The 26,040-nt window shown below is 43.1% G+C and overlaps 1 protein-coding gene across 2 annotated transcripts in view; it reads right to left on the bottom strand.

Moving 5' to 3' along the window:
* Nucleotides 1-26,040, bottom strand: part of LOC138755053 (cytosolic non-specific dipeptidase-like) — a 50,888-nt gene that overhangs the window by 24,079 nt on the left and 769 nt on the right. Inside the window, exons 2-7 of one of the 2 annotated variants that reach the window (XM_069920240.1) lie at nt 21,325-21,468; nt 20,637-20,799; nt 6,356-6,444; nt 6,018-6,218; nt 3,229-3,313; nt 1,587-1,747 (exon numbers count right to left, since the gene is read on the bottom strand). In XM_069920240.1, coding sequence (XP_069776341.1) covers nt 1,587-1,747; nt 3,229-3,313; nt 6,018-6,218; nt 6,356-6,444; nt 20,637-20,799; nt 21,325-21,468 — 843 coding nt within the window. The remainder of the gene's footprint in view (nt 1-1,586; nt 1,748-3,228; nt 3,314-6,017; nt 6,219-6,355; nt 6,445-20,636; nt 20,800-21,324; nt 21,469-26,040) is intronic. The other variant, XM_069920241.1, reaches the window with a different exon arrangement.

Here is a 26,040-nt window from a genome sequence, read left to right as displayed (position 1 = left end):
CTCAAACCGTGCATCTTGGCGCCTCACAGTTTGGCGGGCAGCAGCCTCCTTTGAAGAAGACCGCAGAGCCCACCTCACTGACAAAAGGCAAAGGAGGAAAAACCCAACACCCAACCCCAACCAACCAATTTTCCCTTGCAACCGCTGCAATCGTGTCTGCCTGTCCCGCATCGGACTGGTCAGCCACAAACGAGCCTGCAGCTGACGTGGACTTTTTACCCCCTCCATAAATCTTCGTCCGCGAAGCCAAGCCAAAGATCTATGTGAAAGGGCACAGAACTGATTTTTCCTAGTCCAGTGTGAACAGCCCTATAGTATTTCAAAACAGCTCATTCACACACCAATTTAGCGGGTTACCAATGTGAAAAGGCCTTCTGCCATCTTATTTTAGCCACCCCCACCTTCTGACCACCTACCCCTCATAATTTTATAAACCTCTCCAACCTCAGCCTCCTGTGCTCAAGTAAAAGCAATCCTAGATAAAATATCTACACAAAGAAATGCTGGAGAAACTCTGCAGGACGTGCAGTACCCTTCATGCAGCAAAGATAAAGATACATTTCCAACATTTCGGGCTGAGGCCTTCAGCAAGGTACGAGCTAAATGCAGACAGGTGCCTAAATAAAATGGTGGGGGGGGGAGGGGCATGGAAGAGCACAGGGTCATAGGCAAGAGGTCATAGGTGAGCACAAGGGATAAAGCTGAGGTGATCTGGACAGGGAAAGGGGTGGGGGGGCTGGAGGAAAGGAGACAGAGGGATGGGGAAGAGAAGTGTAATGGTATGGATTGTATATGCTAATTGGCTCAGGCTAGCCCATCCCCTGATGACACTCTTACCTGGACTCCTCCCCTGGGACCCAGGCCATAAAGGTCGGGCTACCTTTCCCTTCCCTGCACTTCCCTGGTCTGGATCCGGCCCAGCTCAAGTCTTCTGTGCAATAAAGCCTATTGTTCCCCTCAAGTCTTTGTCATTGCAATTATTGGGACAACTGATAGTGCCCAACAAGAGGGAAACGTGAGTGGTTTTTATAAACTGCGGAAGTTGATACCACCTGGCTGGAAGGTGCCCAGACAGAATTTTAGGTGTGGTTCCTTCAGTTTGTGGGTGGCCTCAGTTTGGTAATGCATGAGGGCATGGACAGACATGTCAGCGTGGGAATGGGGTGTAGAATTGAAATAATCAGACATATTTCCTCTTCTGCCATCCCACACATATCCACCATGTCTGTGGGCCCATGCTCCTCCTCGAAGTAACCTTTTTTTTAAACACGGGGGGTGGTGGGTATATGAAAGCTGCCAGAGGAGGTGGGTGAGGTTGAGGAAAAACTGGACAGATACATGGGTAGGATGGATTTCAAGGGATATGTGCCAAATGGATGTATGTGGGACCAGAGTAGGTGAGACATCGTCATCAGTGTGGCCAAGAATATAGAACCACCACAGGGTGTGGTGCCAGAATTGCACACAATATTCCCAATGACTTGCGCTGCAAATTCACATTGAACCAAGATGCAATTGAAAAAGGTTGTCAGGAATGTAGCTACTAAATACGAGTTGCATACCTAATCAAATTTCTATAAATGTACCTTTGTGGTGTGCAACAGATGGCAGGTGCCCACATCCTTGCAGTAATCTTCAATATCAAAGTCAATTTTTTCGTACAAACACTTTTCCTCCTCTGTAAGTGGTGCCACCGAATTATAAATACCAGGAACAAGGATCTTTCCATTCCTGTCCACTAATTTGCCTAATTAAAGAAAGAGATTTTGCTAAAGCTGTTGGCAGATCCATCCTACAAAGTCACAATGTTTTGTACAGTCAGTGCGACAAAGCAAAATCAACATAAGATCCAAAACAGTCTGGGAAAAGGCTGATTCACACTGTTTGAAGTTCTACACGACACATGCAGGAGTGTGTTCAGGAAATATCATTCCTTGCAAGCACGACAAAAGCAAAAATAGATGGAGAAAAAGCACAAATGCAAATATAATGTTTTTGTTGCTCGAATCATTTTGGTGAATGTGTGCGAACTGAAACAATAAGATGCCAAATTCAGTGTTATGACTGTCCATGCTTCAACCCACAGTCTCTCTGATAGGTGGCTACACTTGGCTGACGTACCCAAGTGAACAACTTGAAGGGTTCCAGTTTTGGCTCCACCCAAGCTGCTAACTTAAATTTGTACTCTTTCAGTGGAGCTCAGGAGCTGGAATCATTTTGGGAAGAGAAGCAGTCCACACAACTCATTTCTGCATCAATATTTATCTCCTAATCAGCACCACATTCTTTCAAAGAGCTTCTGTACACTTTGGCTGTTACACTTCAATAGACGTTTAAGTAGCTGCAAAACACTTCTGAACTTTTGGTTCCTGAACCTTTCCATACTTTTACTAGTTTACAATTAACTGCAGTTTTGTTTGCTCAGCTTTTGAACAATGCACTTAAAAATGAACAGCTTATTTACGGCACAGACCGCACACAGTAGAATATTGTTGGTAATTGCATTTGAAAGAAGAAAGCAAGATTACAAGATTCAAATGCAGAAATAGGCTCATCAGGTCTGCCCTGCCATTCTAATCATGAGCTGATCCATCCTCCCATCCAGCCCCACTCCCCGGCTTTCTACACATAAACCTTGATGTCCTGACTAATCAAATACCTGTCAATCTCTGCCTTAAATACACCCAATTACCTCACTTCCACAACAAGTTCCATAGACTCACGACCCTCTGACTAAATAAATTTTAAATTGACACCCCTTTATCCTAAAGTTGTGCCCTCTTATCTGAGACTTCCCTACCATGGGAAACATCCTTGCCGCATCTACTTTATCCAGGCAAGGTTGTTTCCCATGGTAGGGGAGTCCAGAAAGCCTCATGTAATTATTGTTAAATTTGGGATGCTGTGAAAGAGAAAGGGTAAAGAACACTGTCCATTCATTGATCACAGCAACTTCTTTCAAGATACCACTGTGCTTGATGCCCCTTCCCCATCAATGAAATAGTGGCAGCAAAGTAAACATCCTTTAACGTGTATTGCAGGTAATAGATTCATTGGCTTGCAGATGGCAAAAATTTACAGACCGTTATTCATCAATGAGCAGGTATGAGCCATTAATTACAAACTTGAATTGGCTACCATCAGCCCAGTCCATTCAATATAACCCAAGATAAGAGATAAGAGCAGAATTAAGCCATTCAGCCCATTGACTGAGTGATGAACTCTTACCCATTAAATACATCAGGTCAGTCATTGCTTCATGCACAGTCCCACCAAAGACACCGGAGTGCAGATCCTTATTGGAGCATTCAACCTGGATGTTAGAACCATGAGGTGTTAGCACATGACACTTCTGTATTTCTCTGCCCTAACCTCATACACATCTGTAGTTCTTTTAACCTGAGTATTTGCTCCGAAACTTTAATTTGAAGCCTCTAGATGTGATGGCAAGGTCATCAACCTGACACCTCCGTTCCCTCCCTCGGCCTGTGGTGAAGGCTGAAGCTGATAAAGATACAAATGATCCTCAGTGTTCACGCCATGCAGGCATTCTATCAGTAGACCCTTAATAGGAGCCCAGACTCAGTACATTAACCATTCTTGCTCTTAACAAAAAAGATAGCAACTGGTCATTCAATACAGTTTCACTGCAATGACATTGTTTACTTCAATATTTTAGTCTGACAAATTGTTCCTTTGCATTACATAGCGACAATGGAAGCACTGTATCACTACGGACACCTCTGAATGCTCAAACACCTTTGTTAGGACAAAACAACTCACACAGTTGGTCTTCCAGCTTTGATATCAGGGAACCCTACCACCCAAATGTTGTTGCAACAGCTGACTGGGTGCACAAATATTCCAATTATTGATACACAAAGCAAATCTGCCGGTGACCAGATGATACGAAGGTTGGAGGTGTTGTGGATAGTGTAGTAGGATACAACAGGATATAGACAGGATGTAGAGTTGGGTGGAAAAGTGGCAGATGAAGTTCAATCTGGATAAGTATGAGGTGATGCATTTTGGAAGGACAAACCAGAAGACTGAGAACAGAGTTAATGGTCGGTTACTTAACAGTGTGGATGAACAGAGGGACCTTGGGGTGAAAACCCATAGATCTCTCTAGGTTGATGCCCAGGTTGATAGGATTTTAAGAAGGCCTCTGGGATACTGGGTTTCATTAATCAATGGATTGAGTTCAATAGTTGGGAGGTAATGTTGAAACTAGAAATCTCTGGTGAGACCACACTTAGAATATTGTGTTCAGTTCTGGTCACCTTATTACAGCAAGGATGTGGAAGCTGTGGAGAGGGTGCAGAGGAGATTTACCAGAATGTTGCCAGGATTGGAAAACCTCTCTTATGAGGCAAGGTTAGGAGAGCTGGGACTTTTCTCTTTAGAGTGTAGAAGGATGAAAGGAGACTTAATAGATGTCTACAGGATTATGAGAAGCATAGACACGGTGGACGGCCAGCTCCTGCTTCCCAAGGTAGTAGCAGCTAATACCAGAGGACATGTGTACAAAGTGAAGGGAGGGAAGTTTAGGGGAGATGTCAGGGGTAAGTTTTGTTTACACAGAGAGTTGGGTGGGGTCCTGGAACATATTGCCAGGGACAGTGGTGGAGGCTGAAATAATAGGGGCATTTTAGAGATTGGAAGGCAGGCACATGGATGAAAGGAAAATAGAGAGTTATAATGTAGACAGGGTTTAGCTTTTTTTGGTAGGTCTACATGGGTCTGCACAACATTGTGGGCTGAAGGGTCTGTAATGTGATGAAATGTTCTATGACCATGCTTGATGTGGTAAGTGACAAAAATAGGTCTGTTCTTGATGTTTCCATGATCTCAGTTACAATGGTGCAAAACAATTCAGCTGCAGGGATCGGAAAAGGAAAGTCCAGAGACAACAGATGCTGGAACCATGAGCAAACAAGGAGTTGCTGGAGGGCCTTGGTGGGACAGGCAGCACCTAGGGGTAGACATGGTCAATCAACGTTTCAGAACTAAAGTACAAAGGGGTGATATTACATAGATCAAGGTAAAGAAGAAATGGAAACAGCAGCCATGGATTTACCTAAAATCAGAAAAAAATTGCTCTCCAGGAGAAACACAATGCAACATTTTTCAAGTGTATGTTTGACCTCATCCTGGCAGGGAATGGGGCCGAGGACAGACAGACTCTGTAGGAATGGTTGGGGAATTGGGAGATGGAGGGACTTTCTGCGGTTACAGTGGGAAGTGCCTCAGTAGTGGTGGAGGGTGGCTGGGAGCGAAGAGTGGACCATGGAGCCTTGGAGACACTGATCCCTGCGAGAAGAGAGTAAGGGTGCAGAACGGAAGGTGGAACTGGTGGGAACACACTGACGTTGGCATGTGTTGAAGGATAAAGTCTCAGATGTGGACGCTGGTGGAATGGAAAGTGAGGAACAGAAGGATTCTGTCCTTGTTTTGCCTGGGGGCTGGTGGGGGTGAGGGGGAAGGCAGAAGTGTGAGAAATGGAGGTACGAGTGAGACGTTTAAGACGTTTATTAAAGAAAGAGGGCATTTTGCATGTTGTGGAGTGGAAGGCCTCAGAGTGGTGGAGGTATCTGAAGTCTGGTTTGACGTAAGCCATTAATGAGGCCTTGCATTAAGTCTACTCCTACCCCATTGTGGACCAGCAGCCTTGTGCTCTGTGGACGGTGCAGTTTGTTATAAACTGGTCCTGTTAATTCCAAAACCTATCACTGCTTGCAATATACATCATATCAGGCGTTATGGAGACTGACTTTCACATTCATGCCACATATCCACATTATTCGGCAACTCACTCTCCATGATCTCATTGAATGGCGGAACAGTCTCGATGGGTGGATGACCAACTCCTGCTCCTAGTTCTAATGTTCTTATAATCTTTTTGATAATTTAATATGCAGACAATGAACCCCGAAACAGCTGGAGAGTGAAAGAAAAATTGCTGGCACATACATAATGTATACAAACCAAAGGGAAAGAGGAACGGAAGACTGTACCTCCAGCAAAAAGGTGCTGATGCCCCGGAGACCATATGTTAAACAGGGCTTCTTCTTGCCTAGCCAGTAGTTATCAGAAATACAAAAAAATTCCACACCCTTGAAGAAAGTGTCTTTGCGGCTGTATACCAGGTCATCAAGACCTTCAGAGCCAGATTCTTCCATTCCTTCCAAGCAGAACTTGATATTGACTGGAATCTCCTGCAGAAAGTTCAAAGGCGAATTTACTGCTTTTGCAAAGGCTGGTGCAAGCATCAAATCTTTTGGGCTGTTGCCTTCTAGAGATAAGGCATTACAGCCACATCAAAGAGCCAAATATTAAAGCTAAACCTCATTACCTGATGTAGTTTCTGAAACGCTTCGATACAATTCAGCCATCCCAACACCGGTCCTTTGTCATCAGTGGAACCTCTTCCATACAACTTTCCTAAAAAATTGCAAATGTTAGAATTCTTTATTGGTGTGGGAATGTAAACAGTAAATAAATTGGAAAACACTGGCATCAATACATCATACTGCATATAAATGACCATCTCCACCTACGTGCCTTAATCAAGCATTTTGTATGACAAAAAGTGAGGAGTGAAATAACTACATGCTGGAGTTCCAAGTAACAAATTAACCTATCACAATGCTGTTACAAAAATGTTCCAATACTTACACAACCATTGCAATTTAATTGTGACTGCAAACTGAAACCAACTTGTACAGGTTAAGCATTGTTTGGAATGAAGCAGAAAGACATAACAAGGGGAAAGAAGCCTTCCAAAGGTCCATACGCACCCATACACAGCACAGCTAAAACATTTCAGGCCTTAAATGAGTGTCGGCCTCATCAGCAACAATGACAAGTTGCCCTTCAGAGAAGAGGTGGAACATCTCGTGGTATGGTGTGAGTAACAGCTCGAGTCTCAACGTGGACAAGACAAAGAAGAAGGTCGTGGACTTTAGGAGGACCAGGAATGACCAACTTCCACTACACACCATCTCCGTAGTAGAGAGAGTGGAGAGCACCAAGTTCCTTAAGTTCACTTAACTACTAACCTATCGTAGACACTTAACATCTCCTCATTTGTCAGGAAGGTGCAACAGCAACTGCACTTCCTGAGAAGAATGAAGCGGGCAAGGCCACCGGCCACCATTATGTCAACCTTTATAGGAGCTCTATCAAGAGCATCCTGGCCAGCTGCATCACAGTGTGGGTTGCTGCAGAGAAATAGATCGACAGGACCATAAGAGTGGCAGACCTGATCTACCCGGGTCTTTGTCTGAAAAGGGCATGTAAAATCATTGAGGACCCCTTCCACCCTATACACAGCATCTTTCAGCTGCTCCCATCGGGGAAAAGACACAGAAGTATCAGAGCGAGCACCACCAGGCCGCAAAACAGCTTCTTCTTGCGGGCAGTGAGAATGCTGAATGACCAAAGGATCTGCTCACACTGACATACTCACAAAACAATATTTATTTATTTGTAAGGATGAAATACATGTCCAAACATGTTTTGTTTGTCTGTGTGTGTGTTATGTGTGGTTGTGTGTTGTGTGTTTTGCACCAGGGACTGGAGAACACTGTTTTGTTGGGTTGTACTTGTACAATTAGCTAACAATAATCTTGATCAACCAGCAGAATAACCGACAGGTTGGTCTAGAGCAGGGGTGTCAAACTCAAATTCACAGAGGGCCAAAATTAAAAACTTAGACTAAGTCGTGGGCAAAACTAAATACTTATTGAAAATTTTCAACAACATCTGCATGTTTTCTCTTCTTTCAACATATGTAATGTTAAACTTTTTCTTATTAAAATAAATGTTTAATAATAATTTTGGTTAAACTCTTTCCAGAAGAAGCATTGGAGGAATAAAATATTCAATAAATAATATTTCTCTATAGCCTTTAAGCTCCTTTTAAATGTATTTTTTTGCACAAGCCAACAAGTCAAAAAAATAACAACTTGCTTCAATGAAAATCCAATCTTTCAACTATGAACAGTCCAAAGTTAACCAAAGAAAATATTAATCCAAGCTTAGCTTGCCACACTGTGATTTACTCTGATGCACCTGGGTCTAAACCAGATACTTGGCATCTCTTCTTTGATGCAAGTTCATCAAACTCTGGGGTCAGAGTTTGCCTCCCACCTGTCTTGAAAGGTCCTGTTTTCTGTCTTTCGTTTGGCCATTTTTCGTCAAGGTTTATTACATGTGAGTTAGGCGACAGGTCGTAGATGTTAATGAAAGTAAACAGAGGAGGTGGGGACGATTAGCGGGCTGACGGGCCGGCACCAATGCATTTGCAAAGCATTTGGGATTTGTAGTATTAGCTGTGCATGCACTATACTGCAGGCCAAATATAATTATATCACGGGCCAAATTTGGCCCGCGGGCCTGGGTTTGACATGTGTGGTCTAGAGAGTAGATTCATTGGCACTGCAAATGCACAAATGTGCTGGAAAACCTCAGGATATTATGCAGCATCCACAGGCAGTAAAGGGTGACCCCAGCATATGCTTGGCCCGAAATGTTGGTTACCCTTTACTGCCTATAGATGCTGCATGACCTGCTGAGTATCTCCATCACATTTGTATATAACACTCGACCACAATGTGTGCCAACTTCCTTACCTAGGTTAATTGGCACAGTGCCACTCAGTTCCACACAACCTGCATCACTTTGGAAACTCAACCAGGTAATACCCAAATCGAATGAACAAAGAGAAGCTTCAGAGACCCAACAGCATCCATGGAGAGAAATGGTTATGGAACATTTCTGGTTGGGACCATGTACCCAGGCTCTGATGAAGTTTGGTGAAATCTCCTGACCAAAAATGTTACCTGACCATCTCTATCTGTGGATGCTGCCATTGTATGGATCTGGCGAAACAGATGCATATGAAGAGAAGATGGACTCAGAGATCACATAAAAAAAAACTATTGCTTAATCACTGAACCATGTGAAAGGAAGGAGACATAGGTACATTTAAACAGAAGTTCCCGGGGCAAAAGAATAGAACGATGTGTTCACAGTATGGGATGGTAAGTACTGGCTTTTCAAATGCAGGGGAGATTGTTGATCTGATGAGAACTTGTTCAGGGAGAGGTAACTATGAAGCAAGAAAGATGGGCAGGGTTGTTAGGTTGCTGCATGGAGGAGATAACAGTTTGCAAATTGCACCTTCTGAAGGTTACAAATATTTTTTTTCCTGAATCATAATATTTAAATACCCCTGGATTGGATTCTTAGTGTGGTAATCCTTCCATGCCAAGGAAACATTGCCTTCATAATTTATTCACTCCTTGATCTGCAGGCATTCTCAACTCACCGACTTTAATGGTTAGGTAGACAGGGTTTTGCTCCACCATTGCTAATTGGGTTGGGCTACAGAACAGTTTAGATGGAAAGCACAGTGGGAGGCCTCTATTGGCTCAGCACAGCTTTTAGTCTTCTCCCCTCCCATGGCTGAAGCAAGATGCATACCAGAGAGGTCCCTTGTTTTAAGGACGTCAACATGTGGGGAGAACATGCAACCAGAGAGCTAACTTTGAGGGTGTATTCTAGCACATACTGCTGCAGTCACCCACACTATCAATGACTTCCTCCAAGCAATTCTGGAATTAACACCCCTTGACATAAGCAAGGGACATTACAGTGTATCAAGAGTGTGGAATACCAGGTTGCATCACATCACAATAGACTCTGACACGATACCATGGCAACAGTTGAAAATTCACTTTTAACGAAGGGTCACGTTAACCTTTGAGATCTGGGAAACTCACTTCAAGATAGCTTCAGGGGAGCACTAGTCAAGCCTGGGAAATGGTTTAAAACAGAATCACGCCTTTCCCCACAATACCACACAACTGAGTATCCATCAACCTTAAAGTGAACTGCACACAAAGGGAAGTTCAGCTGGTCCCCTGGCCCTTTCAAATTATCAAGGACTGTCTTATGATTGTTATCAGTGGGGCGATGAATTCTGTTAATTAATTCAACCAAGGCAGGTGAGAGAGGTTTAAAGTTTTAAAAAGAGCGCGGAGTACAGGCTCGGGCCATTGTGATCTTGAGACCATTGGAGTAAGAGGGGGAGCAAGGAACTTGTGAAACCAGTGATTGGAGAGAATCAATCTCGGTGAGTGAGGTTTTAAAAATTGTAAAAAGAGCATGGAGGGCAACTGAAGGATTAAACAGAGTGTCGATTTGTGGGAGTCAGTACTTGGCAGGGACAAATAAAAAGAGGGGAAGGTAAAGAGAAGGCCCAGTGCAGATCTGAGGCTTTGGTTCGAGAGGGTTTGACGAGTTTGCTTCCAGTGAGGTAATTTAATCCTTTAAATAAATTAGGGGTAGATAATGGAGTCAGCTGGGGCAGTGATTGTGGGATGTGGGAAATCTGGGACAGCATAATTGTCCCTGATGACTACAACTGCAAAAGGTGCATCCAGCTGCAGCTCCTGACAAACCAAGTTAGGGAACTGGAGCTGGATGAACTTCAGACCATTTGGGAGGCAGAGACAGTGATAAGCAGGAGCTTCAGGGAGACAAGCACCCCCAAAAGTTAGGAGGCAGCTAGTTGGGTGACTGTCAGGAGAGGGAAGGGGAGTAGACAGAGAGGGCAGAGCATTCCTGTTCGTGAGAATGACCTACCAAGGTCAAAATGTAGTGGTCATGTCTCTGGCACTGAGATTGGACCCTCAGCTCAGAAAGGAAGGAGGGAGAAGTCAGCTGTAGTGATATGGGATTCAATAGTTAGGGGGACAGATAAGAAACTGTGGGAGAAATTGAGTATTCCAGATGGTTTTTTGCCTCCCTGGTGACAGGGTCCGTGATATCTTGGTCTGAGTTCTCTCTATTCTCAGGAGGGAGGGTGAGCAGCCAGATGTTGTGGTCCATGTAGGGACCAATGGCATGGAAAGGAAGGGTGAGGAAGTCCTGCAAGGAGAGTTTAGGTGCAAAGTTGAAGGACAGGACGCCCAGGATTGTGATCTCAGGAGATCTGCCTGTTCCACGTGCGAGTGAGGCTAGAAATAGGAAGTTAATGCATGACTAAAGAGATGGTGCAGAAGGGAGGGCTTCATGTTTCTGGATAATTGGGCTCTGTTCCAGGAAAGGTGGGACCTGTTCCGACGGGAACAGGAGGGGAACTAGCATCCTTGTGGGATGGTTTGATAATGCCTAGGGGGTTTAAATTAGATTGGCAGGGAAAGGGGAACCAGAGTGTTAGAGCAGATTTTTATGTGATAGAAATATTCTCAGGTGCATCTATTTCAATGCAAGAACTATTGTCGGTAAGGCAGATGAGCTTAGGATGTGGATTGGCACATGGGACTTGGTTGCATGAGGGGCAGGACTGGCAGCTCAATGTTCCGGAGTTCAATTGTTTCAGATGTGATAGAGGGGGAGGAATGAAAGGGAGAAGGAGTGGGGTTGCTAGTCAGGTAAAATACCACAGCTGTGCATAGACAGGACAGCTAGGAAGGATCGTCTACAGAGGCCATATGGGTGGAGCAGAGGGATGGGAAAGGTGTGACCATACTGATAGAGTTGTATTATAGACAGCTAACCCAATCGTCAGGAGGAACAAATCTGTAGAGACATGCCAGTCCAATGTAAGAAGCAGAACGTTGCGATCATGGGAGATTTTAATTTTCCACAGATTGACTGGAAAAGGGTTGGATGGCTTGGAGTTTGTCAAATGTGTTCAGGAAAGTTTTCTAAATCAATATATCAATAAGAGAGGATGCAATACTGGATCTCCTATTGGGGAACGAGACAAGTCAGGTGACAGATGTATGTGTAGGGATCATTGTGGGTTCAATGTCGTTAATTTCAAGTTAATTATGGATAAGGATAGGTCTGGTCCTCAGGTTGAGGTTCCAAATTAGAGAAAGGTGAATTTTCTGGAAATGAGAAAGGATCTGGGAAGAGTGGATGGGATAAATTGTTTTCTGGCAAGGATATGTCCAGTAAGGGGAAGGACTTAAAAGGGCAAATTTTGAGAGTATAGAGTTTGCATATAGCTGTCAGGATTAAAGGCAAAGTTACCAGGCAGAGGGGACCCTGGTTTTCAGGGGATATTGGTGATCTGGTTAAGGTATGTAGCAGGTAAAGGCAACAAGGACCGAATGAGGTGCTTGAAGAGTCCAGAAAATGTAAGAAAATACTCAAGAAGGAAATCGGAGAGGCAAGAAGAAGACACGAGTTTGTTTTGGCAGATAATGTGAAGGTAAACCCAAAGGGTTAAAAGGATAGTAAGGGACCAAATTGGTCCCCTAGAAGATAAGAGCGGTCATCTATGTATGGAATCTCACAAGATGGGGAGATCTTAAACAGGTTTTTTCCCTCTGTATTTACTCAGGAAACTGGCATCGTGTAGAAAGAAGGGAAACCAGCAGCAGTGGCAGGGAACTGATGGAGATTCAGGAGGAGGAGGTGCTTGCTGCCTTACAGCGAATAAAGGTAGATAAATCACCCAGGCCAGATATGATATTCCCTCCAATCTTGAGGGAGATGAGTGCCGAAATTACAGGGGCCCTGATCCTTAGCCAAGGGTAAGGTGCCAGAGGATTGGAGGGTAGCTCATGTGGTTTCATTGTTTAAAAAGGGTTCCAAAAGTAAATCAGGTAATTAGAGGCCGGTGAGCCTGACATCAGTGGTGGGGAAATTATTGGAGGGTGTTCTGATAGATCAGATATACAAGTATTTGAACAGTCAAGGACAGATTAGGTATAGTCAGTATGGCTTTGTGCATGGTAGGTTGTGTTTAACGATTTTTTTGAGGAGGTTACCAGGAAAGTAAATTAGGGGTCCTCCAAGTGGTCAATATCGACGACAGAGATCAAAGGGACTATTCAGGGGTCAAAATGGGTTTGATGACACCAGGAGCGGGGGGGGAGGTGGATGGGGGAAGCATCAATTTTAATATAGTGTCTATGGCAATGTTGGTCAAGCTCTCGTGAGATTGGAACTTGGTGGCTGCCATGTTGCATTTGGCTTCACTTATAATGTAGTTGAGTGGAAAGGAGCCCCGTCCAGCGCTGCCACCTCTCCCTGTCCAGCGCCGGGATTCCATGCCTGGGAATCGATGAGGGACCACATAGTCCCTGAAGGGGTCAATTGCCTAAAAAGTTTGAGGTCCTCTGAAGTTGACGAAGGAAAGACTGCGGATGTTGTCCACATGGACTTTAGTAAGGCCTTCAACAAGGTTCCACATGGGAGGTTAGTTCAGAAGGTTATAAACTGGATCGAAATTGGCGGAATGGGAGAAGACAGGGAGTGGTAGTGGATGACTGCTTCTCAGATTGAAGGCCTGTGACAAGTGATGTGCCTCAGGTGTAGAGGCAGATTAACCATAAGGCTGAGTAGGGGCCCAAAGGTAAGGAGGCCCATCAAACCACAATAGAAATAAAAGGCACCTCAATAGAAATGTTACTTTAATGATGCCAAAAGGAACTAAGCCACAATATTAGAAGTATTTTAAAATTGCAACAACTTGTAGCTTTTAAGGTTCCTGTCGATTGGCTTTCAGCTATTCACTGAAATCAAAAAAACAACGGGCCCACTCAGGGCGGCGACAGCAGCTCATTGTGGGATCAATGGCTGTCTTCATTACCCGTAATCCCTCACGCAGCTGGAATCGCTCTGTTTGTACCAGCGCCGGGGAAGCGCACATCCCTGTCGCTGCCTGCCTTCTATCCATAAGTATGTACCCAGTTGTCGTTAGAGCATTAATTCCAACATCAATTCATAACAAGGTAAGAACGCTTCAGCAAATTTTATTTTCTATTCAAATGCAGCTGCACGGGGGTGGGACGTGGGTGTACTGGAAAACTAATGATATAAAATTACTCAATCTGATTTGGCCTTCATGTATTGTGCTTCTTTGAAATTAATATAAGATAAAAATGCAATCTTAATACACAGGCCAAGGACTCATGGACCCTCCAAGTAACTGCAGCCCCTCCTTCCGAGTTTCCCATTGGCCAGGCCAGTGCCGAGTTTGCTTTCCATTGGCTCACTGCCCAGTCGATCATCAGGCAGCCGGTGACATGCATCCACTCTAATGCTACGCTGCACATGACCTGGGCAGAACAGCGGGTGGGCAAGGGGAGGGGGAGAAGCAGCAGCAACATGCGCCATTATGACGCCTCTGGTACAGTCTCGGCTCAGAGTGGAGACACCGCTAGGCCCTGCAAAATGGCAGTCAGGCCTTAAAGTGTGTTTATGGTGCTGAAGAGGGAGGGAGCGAAGGAGCTGGGGGCAGATCGGAAGCTGCGGAGATGAGGGGGGCCCGGGGCATTGCCGGGCCCTTGAGGTGATGGAGCCGTGGTGGCTGCGGAGTTGACCTTTCAGCATTGATTGGTCCAGAAACAGTGGTACTAGAGAGGCATCTGCCTGGGGAAAGGGGTCGGCAGGGACAAGTTAGGGGTGGGTGGGGGAAGAGGGTGTCGGTGGCTGGGCTGGGCTTGGGAGTGCATTGGGAGATCCCTATATCATTGAAAGCTTGACCTGTATTTTTGAGTTGGTAAAGTTATCTAAAAGATGGGTGTCAGATGTTTGAACAGGGGCACAATTTCAGAGCTTGCCATAGGCATTATTTTAGGTGGATACACCACTTGGTGGGTGGGCATGGGCTGTGAATGCCCCCAATGATGCTGACCCTTGGGCGTCTTACTAAAGCTCAGCCTTGAGGCCTGGGTGGTCATTAACCTGCCACTGGATCGGTGCTGGGACCATTGTTGTCTATATCAATGATCTGGATGATAATGTGTGAAATTGGATCAGCAAGTTTACATATGACACTAAGATTGGAGACATTGTGGACAGTAAGGAAGATTTTCAAAGTTTGCAGAGGGATCTGGACCAACTGGAAAAATGGGCTGAAAAACAGCAGATGGAATTTAATGCTGACAATTGTGAGGTGATGCATTTTGGACGGATAAACCAAGGTCAGACGTACACAGTAAATGGTTGGGGATTAAGGATTGTGGAGGAACAAAGGGATCTGGGAAAACAGATAATTCCCTGAAAGTGGTGTCACAGATAGAAAGGGTTGTGGAGAAAGCTTTTGTCATCTTGGCCTTCATTAATCGAAGTATTGAGTACAGGATTTAGGATGCTATGGTGAGGTTGTATAAGACATTGGTGAGGTCAAATTTGGAACATTGAGTGCAGTTTTGGTCACAAACCACAGGAAGGATATCAGTGAGATTGAAAGAGTGCAGAAAAGATTTACTCGGTGGTTGCTGGGTCTTCAGGAGTTGAGTTACAGGGAAAGATTAAACTGGTTGGGATTTTATTCCTTAGATCGAAGAAGAATGAGAGGAGATTTGATAGAGGTTTATAAAATTATGAGGGGAATAGACAGAGTAAATGCGAGTAGGTTCTCTCCACTTACATTAGGAGAGATAAATACAATAGGACATGGCTTTAGGGTGAAAAGTTTAGGGAGGACATTAGGGGGAACTTTGTCACTCAGAGAGTGGTGGGAGTGTGGCAGGAGCTGCCATGTGGTGAGGTAAATGAAGGCTCAATCTTAAGTTTTAAGAATAAATTGGATGGGAGAAGTCTGGAGAGTTATGGAATAGGTGCAAGTCAGTGGGACTGCTAGTGGAATGATGTTTTGGTATAGACTAAAAGGGCCAAATGGCATGCTTTCTGTACTGTACTTTTCGATGGTTTTCAAATCTGTTCTGTGACTAAACACAAAGCAGCAAAAATAAATTAGTCATTCTTACAAAATATTGCACAAGGTTATTATCACATCACAGATGTGGAGACAAACGAATTACCCAGTCCTACTAATTGCTAAAGCGGAGACTTCAGACTTTGGCCCTCCTTTTGAATGGGAAATACTTACTCCCAATTACAAGGTCAGCAACAGTTCTCTCCAAAGGTCACTTGTGGAAAAGGTAAAATAAGCTAGCATTAAGGTAACTGGTTAAGTTTGTTCCTTCTTTTTAATAAATCAATAATTTTGATTGTTGCTCCAATGGAGAACAGATTCTTGGCTAGGAGAGGTCCAACCATGGAATGCTGAGTTAACTCTTTTTCAAACACTTCCTCTAACCTTAATGACTTGCAGCAAATATTGAGAAGGAAATTCCGAACTGCTCTGTTGCAGCGGTCTGTCTGGGTCAAATTAAGAGGGTAGCACCATCTTCAGGAATGGGGAGTTGGTACAAACATGAGATCATCCAGAATGACTTATCATGCACATTATTGCTTCAATTTAATTCTGCATGTTAGAACATAGAAAACCTACAGCACAATACAGGCCATTCGGCCCACAAAGTTGTGCCAAAGCATGTCCCTACCTTAGGAATAACTAGGCTTACCCATAGCCCTCTATTTTTCTAAGCTCCATGTACCTTCCAAAAGTCTTTTGAAGGACCCTAATGTATCCTCCTCCACCACCGTTGCCGACAGCCCATTCCACCCACTGCTCTCTGCGTAAAAATATTTAGCCTCGACATCTCCTCTGTACCTACTCCCCAGCACCTTAAACCTGTGTCCTCCTGTGGCCACCACTTCAGCCCTGGGAAAAAGTCTCAGACTATCCACACGGTCAATGCCTCTCATCATCTTACAAACCTCCATCAGTTCACCTCTCATCCTCCGTCTCTCCAAGGAGAAAAGGCCGAGTTCCCACCACCTGTTTTAATAAGGCCTGCTCCCTAAACCCAGGCAACATCCTTGAATATCTCCTCTGCATCCTTTCTAAGGCTTCCACATCCTTCCGGTAGTGAGGTGACCAGAACTGAACACAGTGCTCCAAATGGGGTCTGACCAGGGACCTAAGCTACTGCAACATTACCTCTCAGTTACTAAACTCAATTCCATGATTAATGAATGTCAATATACCATATCCCTTCTTAACCACAGAACCAAAATATACAGCTGCTTTGAGCGTCCTATGGACTTGGACTCCAACATCCCTCTGATCCATTAATGCTATATTCTGCCGTCATATTTGACCGACCAAAATGAACCACATCACACCTATCTGGGCTGAACTCCATCTGCCACTTCTCAGCCCTGTGTTGCATCCTATCGATGACACTATCCATGCACCCCCAACCTTTGTGTCAACAGCAAATTTACCAACCCATCCCTCCACTTCCTTATTCAGGACATTTATAAAAATCACAAAGCGTAAGGGTCCCAGAACAGATCCCTGTGGCACAGGTCTCCAAAACACAATTTTATTAAAAGCCTTCCTAAACATAGAAAGCAGGTTCCGTGGCAGGGAAATCAGATGAGGAATGTGCAGTGACTTGGCAAATGATTGCGCTAGTGGCAGAAAGCAGAAAATTGAAGAGAACACTCAAAATGTGAACAGAAATTCTTGAGAACACCCAGGTTGCACCTGTACAATTGTAAGCATAAACCCTTCTTCACCACAGAAGAATGTAGCAAGGTGAGACAGTGTACAAATAGGTGGCGTGGGCAGTGAACAGTGAAAGCTCAGCAGTGAAGCCAAATAGGGGTCAAGTTGGATGACCAACTGGTTTCCAGAAATTCTATTCACCCTTGACCAACTTATCTGAAAAGAAAACAACCACAATACACTGGTGACAAACCCTCACATGACTCTTAATGCCTAGGGGTGCTAATGACAACATTTTCCTTGATGCTTTAATGATAGACAGTTTAGAAAAACAACCAGGATATACTACTTAGAATTATGTTACAAACTGATGCAGGAAGTGAGCTCCCAGTCTGTCAAAGGTGACTGATGTCATTAGTACAATTCCACAGGATGGTCTTGGGTTCAGATTCAGATTTCAGATTTATTAGAGTACATACATGACATTGCATACAACCCTGAGATTCAGAATTACCACTAATTGGTAGTGTAAAAAATAAGCTGTACACAGCGTAAACATGTAAACAGATAACAAATGTAAACAAACTGACTGTGCAATACAGAAAGAGCAAACAAAATTAATAAAGTGCACAAGTAGGAGTCCTTAAATGAGTCCCTGATTGAGTTTATTGTTGAAGTGTCTGACGGTGGAGGGGTAGCAGCTGTTCCTTAATCCGGTGGTGTGAGTCTTTCCTGATGGCAGCAGTGAGAACAGAGCGTGTGCTGGGTGGTTTGGATCCTTGATGGATTCCTGCTGCTCTCCGACCTGTTCTCCATGGTGGGGAGAGTTTTGCCTGTGATGTCCTGGGCTGTATTCACTACCTTTTGCAGGGCCTTATGCTCAGGGGTATCGGTGTCTCCATTCCAGAGTGTGATGCAGCCTTTAGTGTGTTGGTCCAGGAAAGTGTGCATTTAAAAGAGGTGGTCTTAAGAAAACAGCTTCTATCCTCTACATGATCCCACCACCAGACATATCTTCCACTCTCCACATTCCATAGGGATCGCTCCCTCCATAACTTCCTCATTCACTCATCTCTTCCCACCAATTCCCCACCTCAGCACCTTCCCTTGCTGTGACCAGTGCTCCCATTGAGACCTCCTCTATGTTGAAGAGACTAATCACAGACTGGGGGATCACTTAGCTGACCCTCCGCATTCTAGATAGGGATTCAGTTTAGATTCAGTTCTGTGCCCCACTCCTGCATTGTCATGTCCGTCCATGGCCTCGTGCACTGCCAAACCAAGACCACCCATAAATTGGAGGAGTAACGCCTAATATTCTGTCTGGGCACTCTCCAACCAGATGGCATTGAAATTGACCTCTCCAGAAAAAAAGAATGGAACCCTTCATCAAGACTGGGGACATGGTGAAGATTCGCAGTCTCGATGAAACTTTTGGCTCCAAAGGTTGGCTGTCCTCTTCTCCCTCTTCAACCTGCTGAGTTCCTCATGTGTTTAACACATGAAATATGCAATCTTATTTAGACAACTGCACGGCACAATTAGCCTTGCAGTTAGTTTGAAACCATTACAGTGCCCATGACACAGATTCGAATCCCGTGCCGTCTATGAGGAATTTATACGTTCTCCCTGTGTCTACATGGGCTTCCTCTGGGTGCTCCGATAACCTCCCACTCTTCAAAATGTTGTAGATGAATTGGGGAATTTGGTTATGGGCTGTATGTGTAAATTTAACATTTAAATTTAATGATTCTGAAATATACCTGCCATGTAGCTCCAAACCGGCCCTATCATTGACTCTCAGTACATTCAGAAAATGAGCACTGAAAACAGAGTTCACAATTTCAGAATAAATAAAAAATATTTTGCATCCATAGGATATTTACAACCAAAGCTCTTTACAAACACTGAGCTACAATTGATGTGTATTACACAAAAGTACTGGAGAAACTCAGCAGGTCACACAACATTATTTATGTAGCAAAGATAAAGATGCATCACCAACGTTTTGTGAAGGTATTTGGTCACCAGCCTGCCCACATTTTGCTCACACGGATGAAGGGCTCAGGCCCACATTTTGCTCACATGAACAAAGGGCTCAGGTCCAAAACATTGAATATGGATCTTGATCTTTGATACATAAATAACGCTGTGTGTCATGCTGAGATTCTCCAGCACACTTGTGCACTGCACTGGAGCTCAGCATCTACAGATTTATGAAGTGCAGTTGATGCTTGAAGGACAAACACACACAATAGTTGCATGCAGCATGGCTCCACAAAAAGCAACGAGATGAATGATAATGATATTGGAGCAGGGTTATGTATTCTCCCCAGTGTCTCTGCTAACTCTTCCATTCAGGATTCTGTGGAATGATGCAGGAGTTGGCCCAGAAATGGGATTCAAAGCCAAGGCCCCCTCACCCTACAGCTTTCGCAATGAACACGTATCTCATTTTTCACAAAATGTTGACCAAACTTGAACAGCATTTGGAGAAAACATAGAAAAGGGAAGCCAAATCTCCCCATGTGTTTCTGAATTACCAGTTCACTTTGGAGAACAATACACAGGACGTTAGTTTTCCTCCCATTGTGGAAAAGACTGATTATCTTGTACAGGGCAGGGTTGAGGGGGGGGGGGGGGTGGGAAATGTTGACAATTACAAATGATTAATGTTTAACAGAAACTGTAATTATGACCATATAACTCCCCTGTATTTCGGGTATGTTACATTATGGCCAGCCATAAAGATTCCTGATGCTCTATTTCTCAAGACTACACAATGTGGACTCATGACCCACTCTTCCCATAGGATCACCTCTTGCCTTTAAATGGGGGCAGTCGGTGAACAAGTTTTAGTCATCTGCCAACAGTGCCATTGGAAACAAAATAACCCATCACGCTCCCTGTTTGATATCATGCACTCATTAGTTCCCATTCAACTGCCAGAAGATCGAAGTTTTTTTCCAACCAGTTCATCAAAGTTCTGGTCCAGAGAGGAAATGGAAAATCAGACCTCAAACCTGGAGCCATTTTGGTGAAGTGGATGCTCCAGACGTGGAATTCCAGTAATGACATAATTAAGCAGGGTTAGTGTGGCATGAGTGCAGTTCTATTACACACAGCACCAGCAGCCAGAGTTCAAATACAACGCTGGCTGGACAGAGTTTGTACAACCTCCCAGTGTCTGTGTGGGTTACCTCTGGGGGCTCCTGTTCACTCCCATGTTTCAAAGTCGTTCAAGGGTAGGAAGATAATTGGTCTCAGATTAAAATCAAATTAAACAAAACAAAATGCTCACCATCCTTTTCCACCAACTTGAAGGGCTCAGTGTCCCATCCATCCTCAATATAAGCAGGCTGGACATCCAGGTGTCCATAGATGCATATGGTTTTCTTTGATGGATCATTGCCCAATGTGGCCAACAGGATTGGAGGAAGTGGAATCTTTGTTCCATCAGGCATCTAGTTTTAAATTGAAACATTATCATTAGTGATGATCTGGAAGAGAGATGTTGTAGCGTGCAAGGTAACTAAACAAACGAACGAGGCCGGCAGTCGAGCTCATCAGTACTCCTGAGCATTATTGAGTCCAGCATGCTGCCGTTTTAAGGCCTTCTTAGCTCCCGCCCCATGCGCCGGAAACCACGTCATCATGACGCCAACATGCTGCTCACACGCATGTGGGCCCTGAGCCTCTGCCAGAAAAGACAAACCACGCGGCGCCATCTTTGATGCGGCTGCTCCGCTGATGCGGGCATAACACACGAAGCCGGTTCGCCCCACCATCAATTACATGCGTCTCCCCACAGTGTTGTGGAGAGAATGGTAGTTTCAGGTGTAAATTTGGACGATTCATCACAGAAAAACCCATCGATGCACCAATAGCTGAAGGCAGGCCATCAGCTCCCAGGCAACTACGGAAGATGGGCCAGCACCTCTGAGAAGGGAAGCAGAAGGTTTCCAAAGCGTGCCCTCCATGCTTCTCACCGTTTGTTGCCCATTATCAACCAGCTCCACACAACCACCTAGTTTTCTGATCTCTTCGCCGACAAATTCCACCATTTGGATGGTTTCCTTTCTTTTCTCTGGCAAGGCAGACACGCTCTCTATTGCAACCCATTCTGCAAGACGCTGGGGAAACAGATAACATCAAGTTATAAATCTACCCTCACAGATCAAAGCAAGACTGAATTATTCCCCAGGTTAGTTTATATAAAAACACAAAAGGCTTTTTGTCTTAAAAACAAAATTAAACCTCACGCCTGAATGGGGCTGAGATTAGAGTGGCTGTACCCAAAATGAATTATCTGTACAATTTTGGAGAGAATGTGAACTTCTGCATTTGTTGAGTGAACTCACGATCATAAGGTCACATTTTACTACCATTTTCATTCTTTTGTGCCTCGGTGTCTCATTGGTGGAAGAGCCAGTCCAGGGCTGCTCTTTCCGAGCCTTTACAGCCAAACAAAAGTGAAGACGTGGTGGATGGCTGTTCCTGACAATGAAGGAACTTTGAACCTTGTTTGATGAGAATAATAAGCAATAAACACAAAGTAAAGGCAGTACAATAGGCCACCAAGACTTTTAATAGATCAGACTTTGAACAGATAGATGGGAAGGGTTTGGACCAGATTCAGGAAAATGGGGTCAGTGGCAGAAATGGGGGGTGGTGAGAGAATGGTGGGGAGGGGGGGGGGCAGCTGTGGGAGAACTTCGGGGGGAGGGTTGGAAGAACCAGGGGAGGGGGTGGGAGAACCAGGAGGAGGGGGTGGTGGGAGAACTGGGGCAAGGGGTGGGAGGGGGAGAGGCAGAGCAGTGGGAGGACACATTTACTTCCACTAATCTGTGACACCTGAGGCTTTCTGAAGCTCAGAACCTGAGAGCATTCTTTCTGGAAAATTATTGAGAGGTGATCTTCTTGTTTACGAAAGGCATCCAGAGCTTCCAGGAGTGGAGGCAATTACTATTAAACAGCTATTGCTGTGGATTCCAAGGAAACCCAACCTAAGAGAACTCCCCAGGTAAAAATCTAGAATAATTTGCATTGAAAACATTTCAGTGGATAGACTGGTATTTTTTTTTAATTTTTATTTTTCACACTATGGACCATACTGACCAAAATACATACAGACATTTTCCTCTTGAATATACACAGTGTCATTTTCTCCCTTTCTACCCACCTCCCTTCCCTCCCTCCCTCATTCCCCCCTCCCCATTCATTCAACGTTCAATCTATATGATATATTAAACCCGTTAAACAACGTCGTCACATAATAAAAATAAACAAGAAATTTGTGTCTTCTACTTTTACATACTGGGTCAGTTCATTTTGTTGTCTTCTCCTTCTGTCATTTTAGGTGGTGGACGTCCATGGTAGGATTTCTCTATTGTGTTCCATGTATGGTTCCCATATTTGTTCAAATACTGTGATGTTATTTCTTAAATTATATGTTATTTTTTCCAATGGAATACATTTATTTATTTCTATGTACCATTGTTGTATTCTCAACTTGTCTTCTAATTTCCAGGTTGACATAATACATTTTTTTTGCTACAGCTAATAAATCTTTTTTGTGCTCCATCCAAATGAAGTACAAGTTCTTTATTTCTTGTATTACTTAGAAGGAAGATCTCTGGGTTTTTTGGTATGTTGCTTTTTGTGATTTTATTTAATACCTGGTTTAGATCTTCCCAAAATTTTTCCACTTTCTCACATGCCCAAATTGCATGTATTGTTGTTCCTGTTTCCTTTTTACAGTGAAAGCATCTGTCTGATACTGTTGGGTCTCATTTATTAAACTTTTGGGGTGTGATGTATAGCCTGTGTAACCAATTATATTGTATCATGCGTAACCTCGTGTTTATTGTTTTTCTCATAGTTCCGGAGCATAGCTTTTCCCATGTTTCATTCTTTATCTTTATGTTTAGATGTTGTTCCCATTTTTGTTTAGGTTTACAGTTTGTTTTCTCGTTCTCCTTTTCTTGCAGTTTGATGTACATGTTTGTTATAAATTTTTAAATTATCATTGTGTCTGTAATCACATATTGAAAATTGCTTCCTTCTGGTAACCTCAGACTGTTTCCCAATTTGTCCTTCAAGTAGGTTTTCAGTTGGTGGTATGCAAACATTGTATTGTGAGTTATACTGTATTTGTCCTTCATTTGTTCAAAAGATAATAATTTATTTCCCAAAAAACAATTTTCTATTCTTTTGATTCCTTTTCTCTCCCATTCTCTGAAGGAAAGGTTATTTATTGTGAAAGGGATTAGTTGATTTTGTGTCAATATTAATTTTGGTAGTTGATAATTTATTTTATCCCTTTCTACGTGAATCTTCTTCCAAATGTTGAGCAGATGGTGCAATACTGGTGAATTCCTATGTTGCACCAACTTTTCATCCCACTTATATAGTATATGTTCAGGTACCTTCTCCCCTATTTTATCTAGCTCAAATCTGGTCCAAACTGGTTTTTCCCTTGTTTGATAAAAATCTGATAGCTATCTTAATTGTGCTGCTCTATAATAATTCTTAAAGTTTGATAGCTGTAAGCCCCCTTGTTTGTACCATTCTGTTAATTTATCTAGTGCTATCCTCAGTTTTCCCCTTTTCCATAAGAACTTCCTTATTATTTTCTTTAGCTCCTTGAAGAATTTCTCTGTTAGGTGAATTGATAATGATTCAAATAGGTATTGTATCCTTGGGAAGATGTTCATTTTAATACAGTTTACCCTTCCTATCAGTGTTAGTTGCAAGTCTTTCCAGTGCTCTAAGTCGTCTTGTAATTTTTTCATTAATGGCTGATAATTTAGTTTGTATAGATGGCCAAGATTATTATCTAGTTGTATACCTAGGTATCGAATTGCTTGTGTTTGCCATCTAAATGGTGATTCTTTCTTAAACTTTGTGAAATCCACATTATTCTTTGGCATTGCTTCATTTTTATTTGCGTTGATCTTTACCCCGATACTTCTCCATATTCCTTCAATTTCTTATGTAATTCTTTTACTGATATTTCTGGTTCTGTTAAGTATACTGTGACGTCATCTGAAAATAGACTGATTTTATATTCCTTCTCTTTTATTTTTATCCCTCTTATTTTATTTTCTGTTCTTATCAGTTCTGCCAGTGGTTCTATAGCTAACGTGAATAGTGAGGGAAATAGTGGATATCCCTGCCTTGTTGATCTGCTTAATTTAAATTGGTTTGATATATATCCATTTACTGTCACCTTCGCCAATGGTCCCTCATATAATGCTTTAATCCAATTAATATATTTCTCTGGTAGGTTGAATTTCTGTAGTACTTTGAATAAATAATTTCATTCTACTCTGTCAAAGGCTTTCTCTACATCTAAAGCAACCGCCACTGTTGGTGTTTTGTTTCCTTGTACTGCATGGATTAAGTTAATAAATTTACAGATATTGTCCGTTGTTCGTCTTTTTTTAAATAAATCCAGTTTGATCTAGTTTTACTATTTTTGGTACACAGTCGGCCAGTCTGTTTGCTAATAGTTTAGCTATTATCTTATAATCTGTGTTAAGTAGAGATATTGGTCTATATGATGCTGGGGTTAGTGGAATTTTCCCCATCTTTGGTATTACTGTAATTATTGCTGTTTTGCATGAATCTGGCATGTTTTGTGTTTTTTCAATCTGGTTCTTTATTCATTACTGGATAGACTGGTATTTAATGAGAAAGAAACATTCAATTCTGGTGGAAGATTTATATGAAAATAATTGAAGATGACTTGTGTAGATCTGGGTTTGACCAGCTGGACCATTTCATTGGTGTAACTCAGGGCACTCATTTGGAAGGTAGGCTATTGCCAGTACTTTAGGGCCTGGTACAGGAGAGGTGATTACTGCAGGATTATTTCAAATTCATTATTTGTTAATTCATTTATTACATTGATTGTGGTCAAATAAAAAGATAGAAATACCTCCAATATATTCAGTGGTTAGTGCATTGTAACAGTTAAAAATGGGGTTTAATAATTTCTATATTTGTGAATTTTATCTCATGTTTGCGGTGGGAATAAGTTGGGTGGTGCACATCCCTTGGGCAGCCCCTATGCTCTTCCTTCCTGTCTCTCATCTTGCTAAGGGAGCGAAGGGGTTATAAAAGCAAGAAAGCGCGAAAGACTGTGATGGTTGTATAATTTTGTCTTCTAAAGGGAGTGAATAAATGGTGGAAAGCAACCCAATGAGTCTTCTCTTCTTCTACACTCTATGCAAAGCCATTTCACAATGTACAAAAGATTGAGCAAAGCGTAAAGCAGTTAAAGATTCAGACACTTGGTTAGAAGTGGAGAGCCACAAACTGAATCAGCCAAAGTTCCCAACCCAAGATTGGTGATCAATTTCTGATTAGAATAGCTACAATCTAAATGTGAAGAGAATGATACACAATTTACAATTCAGTGGCAGATTGTAGAATTTACCCAAAAAAAATCAAAAGGTGGCCTGACGAGGCTCCCTATTTCACAAACACGAGGCATCAGCAGAAAGTTATAGCAGCGGCTTCAGACGAGATTTCAGAACCACTTCCCTTAACTGTCTTATGTGCTGAGTTTTAACTCTACAACTGTCACTAAAATGCAATGTGATGCAGAAGGAAAACAATTAAAAATTATATAGAGAGCTGCAAAATGACTGGTAAGTTAGGATGTATAGAAAGAATTTGATTTGTAACATCCAGTGTGG

This window comes from Narcine bancroftii, chromosome 2, assembly GCF_036971445.1.
Source record: "Narcine bancroftii isolate sNarBan1 chromosome 2, sNarBan1.hap1, whole genome shotgun sequence".
NCBI classification, from domain to species: Eukaryota; Metazoa; Chordata; class Chondrichthyes; order Torpediniformes; family Narcinidae; genus Narcine; species Narcine bancroftii.
The sequence above is the reverse complement of the archived record's forward strand: the minus strand, read 5'-3'. Positions and strand labels throughout refer to the sequence as shown.